Below are 14,512 nucleotides of genomic sequence, written 5' to 3'. Positions count from 1 at the left end.
GTAGATTAAAACTGAAGAAACTTCAAAAAGGTGGGAATTTAAGGAGATGAGACCTGGATAAACTGAAAGAACCAGAGGCTGTAGAGAGTTTCATAAAGGGTATTAGGGAACGAATGTCAAAAACAGGTGAAAGAAATACAGTAGAAGAAGAATTGGTAACTTTGAGAGATGAAATAGTGAAGGCTACAGAGGAACAAGTAGGTAAAAAAGACGAGGGCTAGAAGTAGGTAGAAAGACGACGTGTAACAGAAGAGATATGAATTTAACTGATGAAAGGAGAAAATATAAAAATGCAGTAAATGAAGCGGGCGAAAATGAACACAAACCTCTCAAAAATGAGATCAACAGGAGGTGCAAAATGGCTAAGCAATGAAGGCTAGAGGACAAATGTAAAGATGTAGAGGCATATATCACTAGGTGTAAGATAGATACTGCCTACTGGAAAAGTAAATAGACCTTTGTAGAAAAGAGGACCATTGTATGGATATGAAGAGCTCAGATGGAAAAGCAATCCCAAGCGAACAAGGAAAGCGGAAAGATGGATGGAGTATATAGAGGGTCTATACAAGGGTGATGTATGGAAATGGAAGGGGACGTAGATGAAGATTAAATGGGACATATGATACTGCATGGAGAGTTTGACAGAGCACTGAAAGACGTAAGTCGAAACGAGCCCTGAGAGTAGACAAAATTCCATTACAACCAGTGATAGCCTTGGGAGAGCACACCCCGACAAAACTCTACATTCTGGTGAGGAAGATGTATGAGACAGGCGAAATACCCTCAGATTTCAAGAAGAATGTAGTAATTCCAATGTCAAAGAAAGCAGGTGTTGACAGGTGTGAAAATTACCGAACTAGCAGTTTAATAAGTCTCAGATGCAAAATACTAACACGAATTCTTTACTGACGAATGGAAAAACTGGTAGAAGCCAACTTTGGGGGGATCAGTTGGGATTCCATAGAAATGTTGGAAGACGTGAGACAGTACTGACCCTACGGTTTACCTTAGAAGATAGATTAAGGAAAGACAAACCTACGTCTCTAGCATTTGTAGACTTAGAGAAAGCTTTTGACAAAGTTGACTGGAATACTGTCTTTCAAATTCTGAAGGTGGCAGGAGACAAATACAGGGAATGAAAGGCTATTTACAATTTGTACACAAACCAGATGGCAATTATAAGAGCCGAGGGGGGAGTGAATGGGAGGCAATGGTAGGAAATGGAGTGCGACAGGGTTTTAGCCTATCCGCAATGTTATACTAATATGTTTATTGAGGAAGCAGTAAAGGAAACAGAAGAAAAATTTGGAGTAGGAATTGAAAACCATGGAGAAGAAATTAAAATTCTGATGTTTGCCGATGACATTGTAATTCTGTCAGAGACAGCAAAGTACCTGGAAGAGCAGTTCAACGGAATGAACAGTGTTTTGAAAGGAGAATATAAGATGAACATCAACAAAAGCAAAACGAGGATAATGTAATGTAGTCGAATTCAATCAAGTGATGCTGAGGGCATTAAATTAGGAAATGATACACTTAAAGTAGTAGATGAGTTTTGCTGTTTGGGGAGCAAAATAACTGATGATGGTTGAAGTAGACGGGATATAAAATGTGGACTGTCAATGGCAAGGTAAGCGTTTGTGAAGAAGAGAAATTTATTAACATCGAGTGTAGATTTAAGTGTCAGGAAGTCATTTCTGAAAGTATTTGTATGGAGTGTAGCCAAACATGGAAGTGAAACATGGACGATAAATAGTTTGAACACGAAGAGACTAGAGGCTTCCGAAATGTGTTGCTACAGAAGAATGGAAGGAAGTCATTTCTGAAAGTATTTGTATGGAGTGTAGCCAAACATGGAAGTGAAACATGGACGATAAATAGTTTGAACACGAAGAGACTAGAGGCTTCCGAAATGTGTTGCTACAGAAGAATGCTTAGGTTTAGATAGGTAGATCGCGTAACTAATGAGGAGGTACTGAGCAGAACTGGGGAGAAGAGGAATTTGTGGCACAACTTGACTAGAAGGAGGGATCGGTTGGTAGGACACATTCTGAGGCATGAAGGTGAAACACCCCCGTTTATTTCCTTTATTGGATTTTGTGTAATTTACCGAAGCCGCCAAACAGTTAATTATTTGATTATTTGACCGTGTGCTTAATGGATGAAAGGCTATCGGTTTTATTTTTTGCTGTGGCTTCCGGGGTATTTCAACCGAGTGCGGCTGTTTTGAGATGAATAGTGGAATGATTGAAAGTTTGTCTATTATTAAGGACCACAAAGGTTGCGATGTACAAACTGTATTCTATTTTCTACGAACGCACAAATTCTGAGGCAGTTGCTACTTTCGCCTTACAAGTCTAATTACGGTTATAACTTTTTCTGGTTCCTGATTTTCAGTGCTTCGTCACACGCAATGCTGATGGTTAACATTCACAACAATTCTCACTGCAATCCATGGTTGTTGATGGCCGACGCGGTTGACGCGAAACACGTAATTCGGCACTTGTCACTTTCTGTTTCACATCACTCGCGAATCGGTATTAGTGTCAACTTCACGACGATCAGGGGGACGTGCTCCCTCATCATACTCCCTTACAAAGGGATCACCAATTTGGTACTCAAGGGCAGCGTGGGGGGTAAAAATCATAGAGGGAGACCAAGAGATGAATACACTAAGCAGATTCAGAAGGACGTAGGTTGCTGTAGGTAGATCGCGATGAAGAAGCTTGCTCTCGATAGGGTAACATGGAGAGCTACATGAAACCAGTAATCAGGACCACAACAACAACACTACAGAAACGTCTCTTCCACATGACACTATTTTTCAGCACAGTGACGAGGTCCCTGTAGCTAACGGTCAGGACGTTCTACCAAACGTTCGGCTTCTCGACGGCATCAATCCGCTCCAGGGCGTATACAGCACCTTCATTGTGTGACAAGAACGGTGATGTTACTCATTACAGTGACACTGAATTAGAGTTACTGAACACAGATTTCAGGAATGCCATCACCGAAGAAGACGAAGTAAATATTCCAGAACAACTGACAACGTAACTTAAAAGTCGATTGTCGGTGTGGGAAGCAGTTTAGATAACTTAATAAAGGCAAGGCTTCCGGTTCAGACTGTATGCCAGTAAGGGTTCCTTTCAGAGTATGCTGATGCAATAGCTCCATGCTTAGCAGTCAGGTACAACATATCGCTCGTTCAAAGACGCATACCTAAAGACGGGAAACTTGCACAAGTCGCACCAAGACCCAAGAAAGGAAACAGGAGCAATGCGCTAAATTACTGACCCATATCATTAACGTAGACCTGCAGGAAGTTTTTGGAACATATACTGTGTTCGAATTCATGAATTATCTCGAAGAAAACGATTTACTAACAAACGCGGAAAACACCATTCTTGCGAAACACTGTAAGCTCCTTATTCGCACAAAGTAATGAGTTCTAATGACATGATAAATCAAACTGATTTCGTGTTTTTAAGTTTCCACAAAGCTCTTGACACCATTCCTCAATTGCGATTTCTGATTAAACTGCGTGCCTATGGAGTATCTTATCAGTTGTCTGACCGGACTCGTGATTTCTGGTCAGAAAGGTCACATGTCGTAATAACTAACGGAAATCCATTGAGTAAAAGAGAAGTAATTGCTGGCATTCCCTAAGGAAATGTTATCGGCCCTGTGTCGTCCTGATCTGAACAATTTAGGAGACAGTCTCAGCAGACCTCTTAAATGGTTTGCAGATGATGCTGTCATTTATCGTCTTGTAAAGCCATCAGATGATCGAAAACAGCTGCAAAGTTATTGAGACAAGATATCTGTACGGAGCGAGAAATGGCAATTAACTCTAAATATTGAAAAGTGTGAACTAATCCATTTGAATACTAAAAGGAGTTCGCTAAATTTCGGGTATATGATAAATCACATCAATCTAAATACCTTCAATTCAACTAAATACTTACGGATTATAATTACGGTTAACAAACTGGAACGATGACATCGATAATTTTGTGGAAAAGTTAGCCAAAGATAGAGATTTACTGGCAGACCGCATAGAAAACGTGACAGATTTACTAAGAGACTACTTACGCTAGACTTGTCCGTCTTGTTTTGGAGTGTTGCTATGCGCTGTGGGATTCCCATCAGTTAGGACTGCCGGAGGACATCGAAAAAGTCCAAAGAAGGGCAGTTGGGTTTGTAGTAGCGTGAAATAGGGGAGAGTGTGTCACAGATATGATATGTGAGTTGGGGTGGCAATCATTAAAACAAAGGCTGTTTCGTTATGGCAGAATCTTTTCATGAAATTTCAATCACGAACTTTCTCCTCAGTGTGTGAAAATATTTTGCTACCGCCCACCTATGTAGGGGGAAATGATCATCATAGTCAACGTGAGAAACAGGAGCTCTCATAAAAAAGATTTAAGTGTTTGTTTTTCCAGGGAGCGGAAATAAGAAGAAAAGTGGGTAGTCGGTAGTTTTTTAATTGCTGTACATCTTACACAGTAATTTACTCCAAGCCAAACATGCTTTCTGTGATCCATCAGATGTGGGTCAATAGACCACCCCGTCGGTCTATTTAACACTAAAAGCTGACTTTGTGAAACGCAGTCATGTGCACCCTATCCACCGTGTCCTTCCTGGAGTTGCTGCTCCGATAGATCGCCTTTCATGCTCGACTGAGAGCTTTACCTACACATTCACTTATGTACTAGGAGGGAGATGTTCTTTTTTGCGATTCTTTTCACTTTTGGTTTTATGTTGTGATAATATAAAGTTAGAACATTGAAATTAACAGCCCATACAACGAAACTGCACACAAGTATAAAATACAACAGGATGGAAAAGTAGTCGATGAACAGTCTGATACAATGCTCCCTCTTATTAAAGTGTACAGTGCGGAATTGTGTGATGGTTTGAGATTGAGTGTAGCTATCTATCAATCGTGGTAGGTTTTCTGTACACTCTGTACATGAGTGAGCGATTAAGCTTTGCGTACACGTCTGTATCCAGCCCCAAAGTGATAGAAAAACTTGAAAGTTGAATGATAAATTAAACCTAGGCGTAGGATGGAGATAGATTGTGTTATATCGGCGCACGGCACTGGATTCTTACTAAATACACCACCCTCAAGAAGGTCATTTACAACAGTGCCTGAAATGTTGATGTATAAAATTATAAAAACAGCTTTGAAACCCGAAGCTCGGACTATTTTCCCTTTTGTCCCAGAGCAAACTAAGGCATGTGTTTCATTTTCGATGTCTACCTTTGCTTTCTCCATCTCTCTCTCTTCTTCTGTCTCCTTTCTCTATTAGCCTTCTTTCGTCTGTCTCACTTTCTATTCCACTAAATTTCCATCCAGTAATTCGTATTCCCAATGACAAATTAAATCCTGCCTTCAAGTTCTTCCTACTTCTGTCGTGCCAGCCAATTAGTACACAACTTATTAAAGTTGAGAGAAATGTTGTATTATGATAAATAAACTATGTAATCAAAAGTATCCGGACACCCCAAAAAACATACGTTTTTCGTATGAGGTGCACTACGCTGCCAACTACTGCCAGGTACTCCATATCATCGGTGTCAGCAGTCATTAGACGTCATGAGAGAGCAGAATCATGCGTCCCGCGGTGCTCACGGACATCGAACGTGGTCAGGTCACTCGGGGTCACTTGTGCCAGTCGTCTGAACAGTTTTGTGGTTAAATGTATAGAAAGCTTTTGACATGAAATTTTTTATTGCCTTATCGCGTGGATTACTAGTTTCGTCGGGACTAAGCTGTTATCGACAGATCCACAGCGTAAGTCACGCTGCCCACACCCAACTGAGACACAAGCGGCACTTCTCGATGTACCACACTCCTAAACATCCCTAAGTCCACTGTTTCCTATGCGATAGTGAAGTCGAAACGTGAAGGGACACGTACAGCACAAAAGCGTACAGGCCGACCTCGGCTGTTGACTAATAGAGACCGCTGACAGTTGAAGAGGGTCGTAATGTGTAATAGGCAGACATCTATCCAGACCATCACACAGGAATTCGAAACTGCATCAGGATCCACTGCAAGTACTATGACAGTTAGGCAGGAGGTGAGAAAACTTGGATGCCTCGCTTGGAGTAAGGAGCGTAAACATTAGAGGACTGAACTGTCGAAAAACATTCTGTGCAATGACAAATGTGGTGATCCGATGGCAGGGTGTGGGTATGGCGAATGCCGTGTTTGGATGTGGTGGTCTTGTGGTGTGGTCGTGTTTTTCATGGAGTGGGCTTGCACCCCTTGTTGTTTTGCGTGGCACTACCACAGTATAGGCCTACATTAATGTTTTAAGCATCTTCTTACTTCCCACTGTTGAAGAGCAATTCGGGGTAGAAATTGCATCTTTCAACACCATCGAGCGCCTGTTCATAATGCACAACCTGTGGCTGAGTGGTTACTCGACAATAACATCCCTGTAATGGACTGGCCTGCACAGAGTCCTGACCGGAATCCTATAGAACACCTTTGGTATGTTTTGGAAAGCCGAATTCGTGCCAGTCCACACCGACCGCAATCGATACATCTCCTCAGTGCAGCACTCCGTTAAGAATGGGCTGCCATTCCCCAAGAAATCTTCCAGCACCTGATGAACGTATGCCTCCGAGAGTGGAAGCTGTCATCAAGGCAAAGGATGAGCCAACACCATACTGAATTCCAGCATTACCGATGGAGGGTGCCACGAACTTTTGATTCATTTTCAGCCAGGTGTCCAGATACTTTTGATCACATAGTGTACATTCACAGCAATATTAGTAAAACTGATATTATTGTGATAATAGGCTGAAGAGTAGGCCAAGTTCAAATGGCTCTGAGCACTATGGGACTCAACTGCTGTGGTCATAAGTCAGTAGGCCAAGTAAGCTGAAGTTTAAGAGATTAGTCAGGAAGAATCAGTGCGCAAAGAAGTGGGTCACGGAAGTAATAAAGAATGACGTTCTCTCAGGCTACAGACAGTGCGATGATGACTATCTCAATTGACAGTTCAGTTGATCAGGAATGCACGTCTCTATAACGACCAGTCAAAAAGTTGGAAAGAAAAACATAGGTAAAAAGATGGTAACTGCGAAGAAACTATGGGTAACAGAAGAAAAATCTCAGTCACTCAACGAAAGAAGGAAGTACAATAATTATGGGTGTGGTATTGTCGGCTCGAGATCAATCAATTAATTAAGCATAAACGAAGTTTCTGATATGAAATTTTTTGTTGCCTTGATCACGTGTCACCTGTATATACACCTGGCTTTGACGCGAATGAACTGCTGTAGTCAGATCCACGGAGTACAAGTTATGAAATCATGTTGTTGGATAAACCACACGTTTGTTTCCTTCCAACCGTAATGGACTCATGATAAAAAAAGAGCAAAAGATAAAAAAATATAGCTGTGTCTTCATAGCAAGACAGAGACGTACAAATGAAGTACATCAAGAAGTGCCGCTTATGTCTCAGTTGCGTGCCGGCAGCACGAGTTAAACAGTGGATCTGTCGATAGCAGCTTAGTCACATCGAAACTAATAATCCAGGCGATCAAGCCAATAAAAAAATTCATATGAAAAGCTTTCTTTACATTTTAGCACAAAATTGTTCAGGTAAAGATAAGAATACAGAGATTCTTCCGTCTTTAGGGGCAGTTTCCCACTCCAAAGACAAGAAAATGCCCTCAACTTCAATCCACCCCTGCGCCCTCTTTGATAAGGCCGTTGACAGAATGAGTACTTCTTTTGCCGGAAGTCTTTGGCCGCTAGCTGATTACTGATCAAACTTTAAACGGAGGGGTTCTGAACCGGGGGCCGAGAACGTTTTAATTATTGATCAAATATGCTACCCTTGACCTTTGGTGGAAAGTCTGACCCCCCCCCCCCCCCCACACACACACACATACATACACTTCCATCCACTAGTAAATTTATGATTTCTTAATGTTTCAGAAAATGTCCTATCAACCGACCCCCTCTTCTACTCAGGTTACACCAGAAGTTTCTTTTTTCCCCATTTCTGTTGAGTACATTCTCCATTAGCTACGTGACAAATCCATGTAATCTTCAGTATTCTTCTGTAGAACCATGTTTCAAAAGCTTCTTTTCTGGTCTCGTCCAAGCAATTTATTGTCTGTGTTTACATACATGGCTACACTTCATAGAGACATTTTCAGGAAAGACTTCCTAACTCTCATATCTTTATTAACAAATTTCTCTAGAACCGCAATTGAAGGGTTTGCTGCAGAAAGCAGGCAAGTCACAAAATACACATTCTGAGAAAACAGAAAAACAAAGTTTGACATCTATAGAAGGTGTGTATTTTTGAGAAATTATACATGACAGTGTTACTGACTTATAGCCCTGTATTTTATGTGCAATATATAAAATTTTGAAATTAAAAATACACACATAAATAAATCAAAATTGCAATTATAAATATTTGGAATTACCTGGTTTTTGCACCAAAGACTTTAAAATCTGAAATACTGCATCAAAATCGGACATGAATAACATGAAAATAAAATAACAACAAATAATGAATCGTAATTTACTTTTTGTTTATTACCAGACATTTTACAATATCTTTTGTCAGAAAAATTATAGATAGTGTTGCATGTCTTATAACGTAAACTATTCTGCCCCAATGTAAATTTTTTAAGGTTTTATCATTAACTAAATATAAAATCTACAGTCTCAGAACATTTTGTTGACCTACTTGATTTACACTTAAAGTACTTCATGGTAATTTTAAAATATTCTTACTCTATTTCATTTGGGCTGTGTTCACCACCATCATTTCCTGCAGAGGGAAACAGTTTTTCATAGAGACCCATATCTGCTGAAGGAATGTACTTTCTAACCAATTTCATGACATCATCATATTTGTGCCTTTTAAGAGGTAAAGGACCACCATACAATGATTCCTCTCGGAAAGTAATGTCACCGTTTATTGCCTTCTTTAGTGGTGCAAACTCTGACGTAACAGTCATCTGTTGATTCTGGCTGGCTTTAAATATGTATTTGGTAGCATAACTGTATTGCAATATTTTATACTGTTAAATTTTGAAAAGCTCATTGTGTTTTGTTTTCATATTTGTTTTAAAGAACTGTTGAAAGTGGTCTTTGTAACTTTTGAACATGTTTTGTTTCACAGGAACAATATTAAAAAATTTAGATGATTTTCTAACAAGTGAATGCCACTGTTCAGGAGGAAGGTGCAATCTAGTTGCAACCCTTTTCCTCTTTTCAATGTTCCCAAAGTCCCTATCACAAGTCAAAAATCGGTGTCCCAGCTCTGGAAAGTAATGCGTAACTTTCTGAAATTTGTTAAATGTGCAGGACTGAAGAGATACTGTAGAAGTGCCTTGTTTTTGTTTTGTGCAGTACAGTTTTCTGAAAATAATACAATTTCAGTTGTATGACATGTTCAAGGTACCAATCTAAGCAGGAAATAACTTCATCAGGACCCTTTTTGCCATCAAATTCTGTGTACATGAACATTTGAGCCTTTCCACTGCTGCAACAGTGTATATTAAAGTTGTACTTCAACAGTTGTCTCAGATAAAATACATCTGTTGAAGGAAGTACTGGAAGTGGAAAATTTTGCTGGTAATCAAATGCTAAACAATCAACAGCTTTATTTTCCCTAGCCCTTTTAGTTTCTTCCCTAAGTCGTTCATAGAGTACTTCACTCTTTCGCAAATGTACTTCCTTCTCGAGTTCAAGCTCTCTTTTGTGTTCCAAATCATCAATACAATCTTCTATTAATTTCTTTAAAGAATCACACATCCCACAAGTGTCACTTTTTGGGTGTCCAAATGAAATATTGAAATTCGCTTTAAAACATCTATAATAATAGTCATATGTTACCCTACAGTTTTGCACTTTTTCACCCGGTTTTAAGGTCTTAAAAACATCTGCCTCATGCTGTTCTAAATATAACTCATACATTCTCTTTACATTCAATTCTGGAGATAAAAATACTTTCTTGTTATTATGTGCTCTACTGTAGTGCTATTTTTGTGCAGGAAACTGTTTTATGTGATTTATAACATTTTCTAAGTCATTATCACTCAGTCTGTTAGGCCTGTTTTCATGTTTTCCTCTACAATCTGTGGGTGGTCCAATATTTTTGGATGCAAATGAAGCCAGACGTTCAACCCGTGCCTTCTTTATCCCATGAAGAGCGCAGAAAGCTTTTTTGCATATTACAAGTAGTTGGGTTTTAAGCTGAACCTGGAAAGACACAAAAAATTATTTCAAAAATTTTCGTGAATAAATTCGGTTTCCTAATTTTAAAAATACATATTATTTTGGGCTAATATTACTACACTCCATGTTATTACACAGATACGTACCTTGTAAACGTATGTAAAGTTACGAACTTCTGAATCTTCACCTTTTCTAGGCCTTCGCTGGTCAACTTGCTTTGGTGTAATCGATGCACACAAAAACGCATCCTGTGCTTCATTTGTTGAAAGTGAGTTAAACTTTGTCAGTATTTCCTGTTTTTCCTTTGTATCAAGTACATCTAAATGTTTTCTTCTGCAGTTGCATGGAGGCCCAGTTTCACGAGCGGGAATAACCTTGTCACTACATGTGACATACGACTCACCATGTAGCCTTTCGAGCTTGTCTCTGTTTCTTTTCCATTTACTAGGACCACCCTTTTCTTTTCCTTGTTACGTGTTCATATTCAGTATCACTGCGTGAATCATCGGAAAACATGTCTTAAACACAATATACACTACAGATAAATGCAAACAAACACACGATCTGAACAACTTCAACTTCAACTTCAGAAAGGCTTTTCAACAGAAAATGCTATTTACGCTTTCACTGATCAAATATTAAATGCTCTGAATAACCGGACATCACCCATTGGTATTTTTTGTGATCTCTCAAAGGCCTTTGATTGTATAAATCATGGAATTCTTTTCGATAAGCTTAATCGTTATGATTTGAGTGGGGCAGTGCACAAATGGTTTAATTCATACTTAACTGGAAGAATGCAGAAAGTTGAAATAAGTGGTTCATGTAATGTTAAAACAACAGCTGATTCCTCAAACTGCGGGGCTATCAAGTACGGGGTCCCACAGGGTTCGGTCTTAGGTCCTTTACTGTTCTTGATATACATTAATGACTTACCATTCCACATTGATGAAGATGCAAAGTTGGTTCTTTTTGCTGATGATATAAGTATAGTAATAACATCCAAAAACCAAGAACTAAGTGATGTAATTGTAAATGAGTTTTTTCACAAAATTATTAAGTTGTTCTCAGCAAACAGACTCTCTTTAAATTTTGATAAAACACAGTATATACAGTTCCATACAGTAAATGGCACAACTCCAGTAATAAATATAGACTTTAAACAGAAGTCTGTAGCTAAGGTAGAATTATCAGAATTTTTAGGTGTGTCCATTGATGAGAGGTTAAACTGGAAGCAACACATTGATGGTCTGCTGAAACGTCTGAGTTCAGCTACGTATGCTATTAGGGTTATTGGAAATTGTGGTGATAAGAATCTCAGTAAATTAGCTTATTATGCCTATTTTCATACACTGCTTTCGTATGGCATCATATTCTGGGGTAATTCCTCGTTGAGTAGAAAAGTATTCATTGCTCAAAAACGTGTAATCAGAATAATTGCTGGAGCCCACCCACAGTCATCCTGCAGACATCTATTTAAGTATCTAGGGATCCTCACAGTAACCTCACAGTATATATATTCACTTATGAAATTTGTTGTTAATAATCCAACCCAGTTCAAAAGTAATAGCAGTGTGCATAGCTACAACACCAGGAGAAACGATGATCTTCACTATGCAGGGTTAAATCTGACTTTGGCACAGAAAGGGGTAAATTATGCTGCCACAAAAGTCTTTGGTCACCTACCAAACAGCATCAAAAGCCTGACAGATAGCCAACTAACATTTAAAAATAAATTAAAAGATTTTCTAGATGCCAACTCCTTCTACTCATTGGCTGAATTTTTAGACATAAATTAAGAGAAAAAAACATTAAACATTAGTGTCATGCAATATTTTGTGTAATGTATTATCTTGTACAGACATTTTATTAACCTGACACGTTCCACATCATTACGAAGTGTCGTATTCATGATCTATGGAACAAGTGTTAATATAGTCTAATCTAATCTACACGCAGCCATGTAAACAACACAACAGCCTGCCACGCTAGTGCTGCCACCTACCGGTGCAAGAGCCAGGAAAGTCCAGGACTAACCTGTTTCTTCCACCAAACGCAACCATGCATATCTCATTCAGATTACTCCGCCAAAGTCTGGTTCTTGCACCAAAAGAAGCACGTTCTGATGTTATATCTCATGCCGATAACATCTCATTTTTGACCAGAAATGGACTTACCTGGTTTTTGCACCAAGCCCTTCAATTGTAGAAAACCCATAGCACCCTCAAGCATTCCCAAACCCGCAGCGCATCGGCTCAGCTAGCGGCCGTTAGGTGAGGTTGCGGCGTCGACCGCAGTAGCAGGGGAATCAACCCGTGCAGCCTACACCACCCACCACACAAACCCCCTTCAGCCTCCTCTTCCTGGAGACCCACATAGGTCACTTAAAAGTTCCCAATCATCCTGCCGGTTCTCCTATACTTTCCACGTTGTTGGTGTCATATCCACTACTTCCGGTCCTCCTCTGTGTAGACATTGATTCCGGCATTGGTGAATCCTCGGAGATATTCAGTCTCTCAGTATTCTATTCAGCGTTACCACTTACAATTCGGTTCCTCTTATACTCTACATATTGTCTAACTTTCTGGCTACCTGAGCTACGAGGTGCCATTTGCCATTTAGTGTACCAATACCGTTTACTTGAGTCTGCAATTCTTCGTGGGCTGGACGCTCTAGAACAATATGGTCTGGTGGATCAATGTTGTCACGTGATCATATATTTGTCGGACTTTTTTTTTATTTTCTATAAATGGTCATAGTACGTTCATGGCCTGTCAGAAAGTAAATCAGGCTCATAATCATCTTTGGAAATCTGCACTACAATTAAGACCTGTTGCCGTGTAGGAACACTCTCTTTGACATTCGTCCACATTCTGTAATGTTAGCTCTGTTTGCATGCTGTGTCCTGCGCCGTAATTTCTGTCACACTCTCTGCATCCGTGATAATATTGCTCTCTGCAGGTACAAGGATAACATGAAAAGGCTGTCGCCCGTGTTCCGCGAGCACAGGGCAGACTCTCTGGAACGGGCGGTGTGGTGGATCGAGTACGTGATCCGCCATGAGGGTGCCCCTCACCTGCGCAGCGCCGCCCTCGACCTGCACTGGTGGCAGCTGCTGCTGCTCGACGTGATCGCCTTCCTGCTGGTGGTCGCTGCCCTCACACTCTACGTTGTCTACTTCGTCACACGGCGGGTAGTTTCCTTCTTCAAAGGCAGCAAACAGAAGCAGAAGCAGAAGAAGCAGTGATGCGATGAAAATGGATTCCGTCAAATCTTTCGTTAGGAACCGCAGACTCACCAATATTTCAAAATGTGTGCTTCTCTGCGAATAATACTTCAGGAATCACAGTCTATACCATCAAGTTATGAAGAAGTTATTTCATGTCATTGCAGCAGTATTCTATTTATATTTAGATGTAGTGTGTTGGATTGTATTGGAGTCAGTCGACTGTAGGAAAATAATTCGAATTTTAGTCCTCATTAGAATAACACGTTATTAATTTAAGTGGATTACAATCATGTGCATTTACAATTGACAGAAATAAAGTTTTAACGATCACCCATTTCCAGACAAATATGTAAATCGTGAGACACAGTATGTAACCTCCCCCTCACTTATTGACCTTAATGACAGTGAAAAATTAAACCGCGTGGACCCAATGAAAATTTAGGAAAAGCAATCGTCACCGAAATTAATTTGTCGGTAAAGAGGGAGGAAAGGGTTACATCTAAATGAAAGGAAAAATGGAAATGAAATTGTGGAAATTAATTTCGAGAAAAGGGTAAAATTAGTAAAGAAAGGAAACCAGCGGTCGTTACGTTAACAATCAATTGGCGTTAATTAGATATTTTAGATTTGGGGAAAATTACGGTCGCCAGTCCTATGGACAACTACTATAATAACTGAAAATGAAAGATTAATGCACATATAATTAGCACTAAAAGCGTGGCAACTGAAGGTTGACACGTGTTGTGTGAAAACTGAATGTTTGTCAGAAGTAATAAATTTCGCTACACTCTGACTTAATTTAGGAAAAGAATTAATAAAACTGGAAAATTGAAAGTTAATTTAGTGACTGAAATTAATAGTGAACTTTGTTTCTGAAGCACTACGAAATTCAATAAAATAAGGTTAGTCTTGGGCTACCTCAACAATCATTTCAAAAGCTACTTGAATCTACGCAATTTAGAAATAAGAGATTTAACTTTGAACTTCAATTGAATGATGTTGAACAATTAACAATAGTAAAATATAGTACGTACCAAGCTGAGCTGCAGTCACACGTA

The 14,512-nt window shown here is 39.6% G+C and overlaps 1 protein-coding gene across 1 annotated transcript in view; it reads left to right on the top strand.

Annotated features, from left to right (window-relative positions):
* Positions 1–14,295, top strand: part of LOC126235676 (UDP-glucosyltransferase 2-like) — a 97,228-nt gene extending 82,933 nt beyond the window's left edge. The window contains exon 7 of the mRNA XM_049944404.1: positions 13,187–14,295. Within this exon, the coding sequence (XP_049800361.1) occupies positions 13,187–13,472 (286 nt within the window). The 3' untranslated portion in view covers positions 13,473–14,295. The remainder of the gene's footprint in view (positions 1–13,186) is intronic.
* The last annotated feature ends 217 nt before the right edge of the window (positions 14,296–14,512 follow it).

This window comes from Schistocerca nitens, chromosome 2 (assembly GCF_023898315.1).
Source record: "Schistocerca nitens isolate TAMUIC-IGC-003100 chromosome 2, iqSchNite1.1, whole genome shotgun sequence".
In the NCBI taxonomy this organism is placed as follows: domain Eukaryota; kingdom Metazoa; phylum Arthropoda; class Insecta; order Orthoptera; family Acrididae; genus Schistocerca; species Schistocerca nitens.
This window is presented reverse-complemented; position numbering and strand designations above follow the sequence as displayed.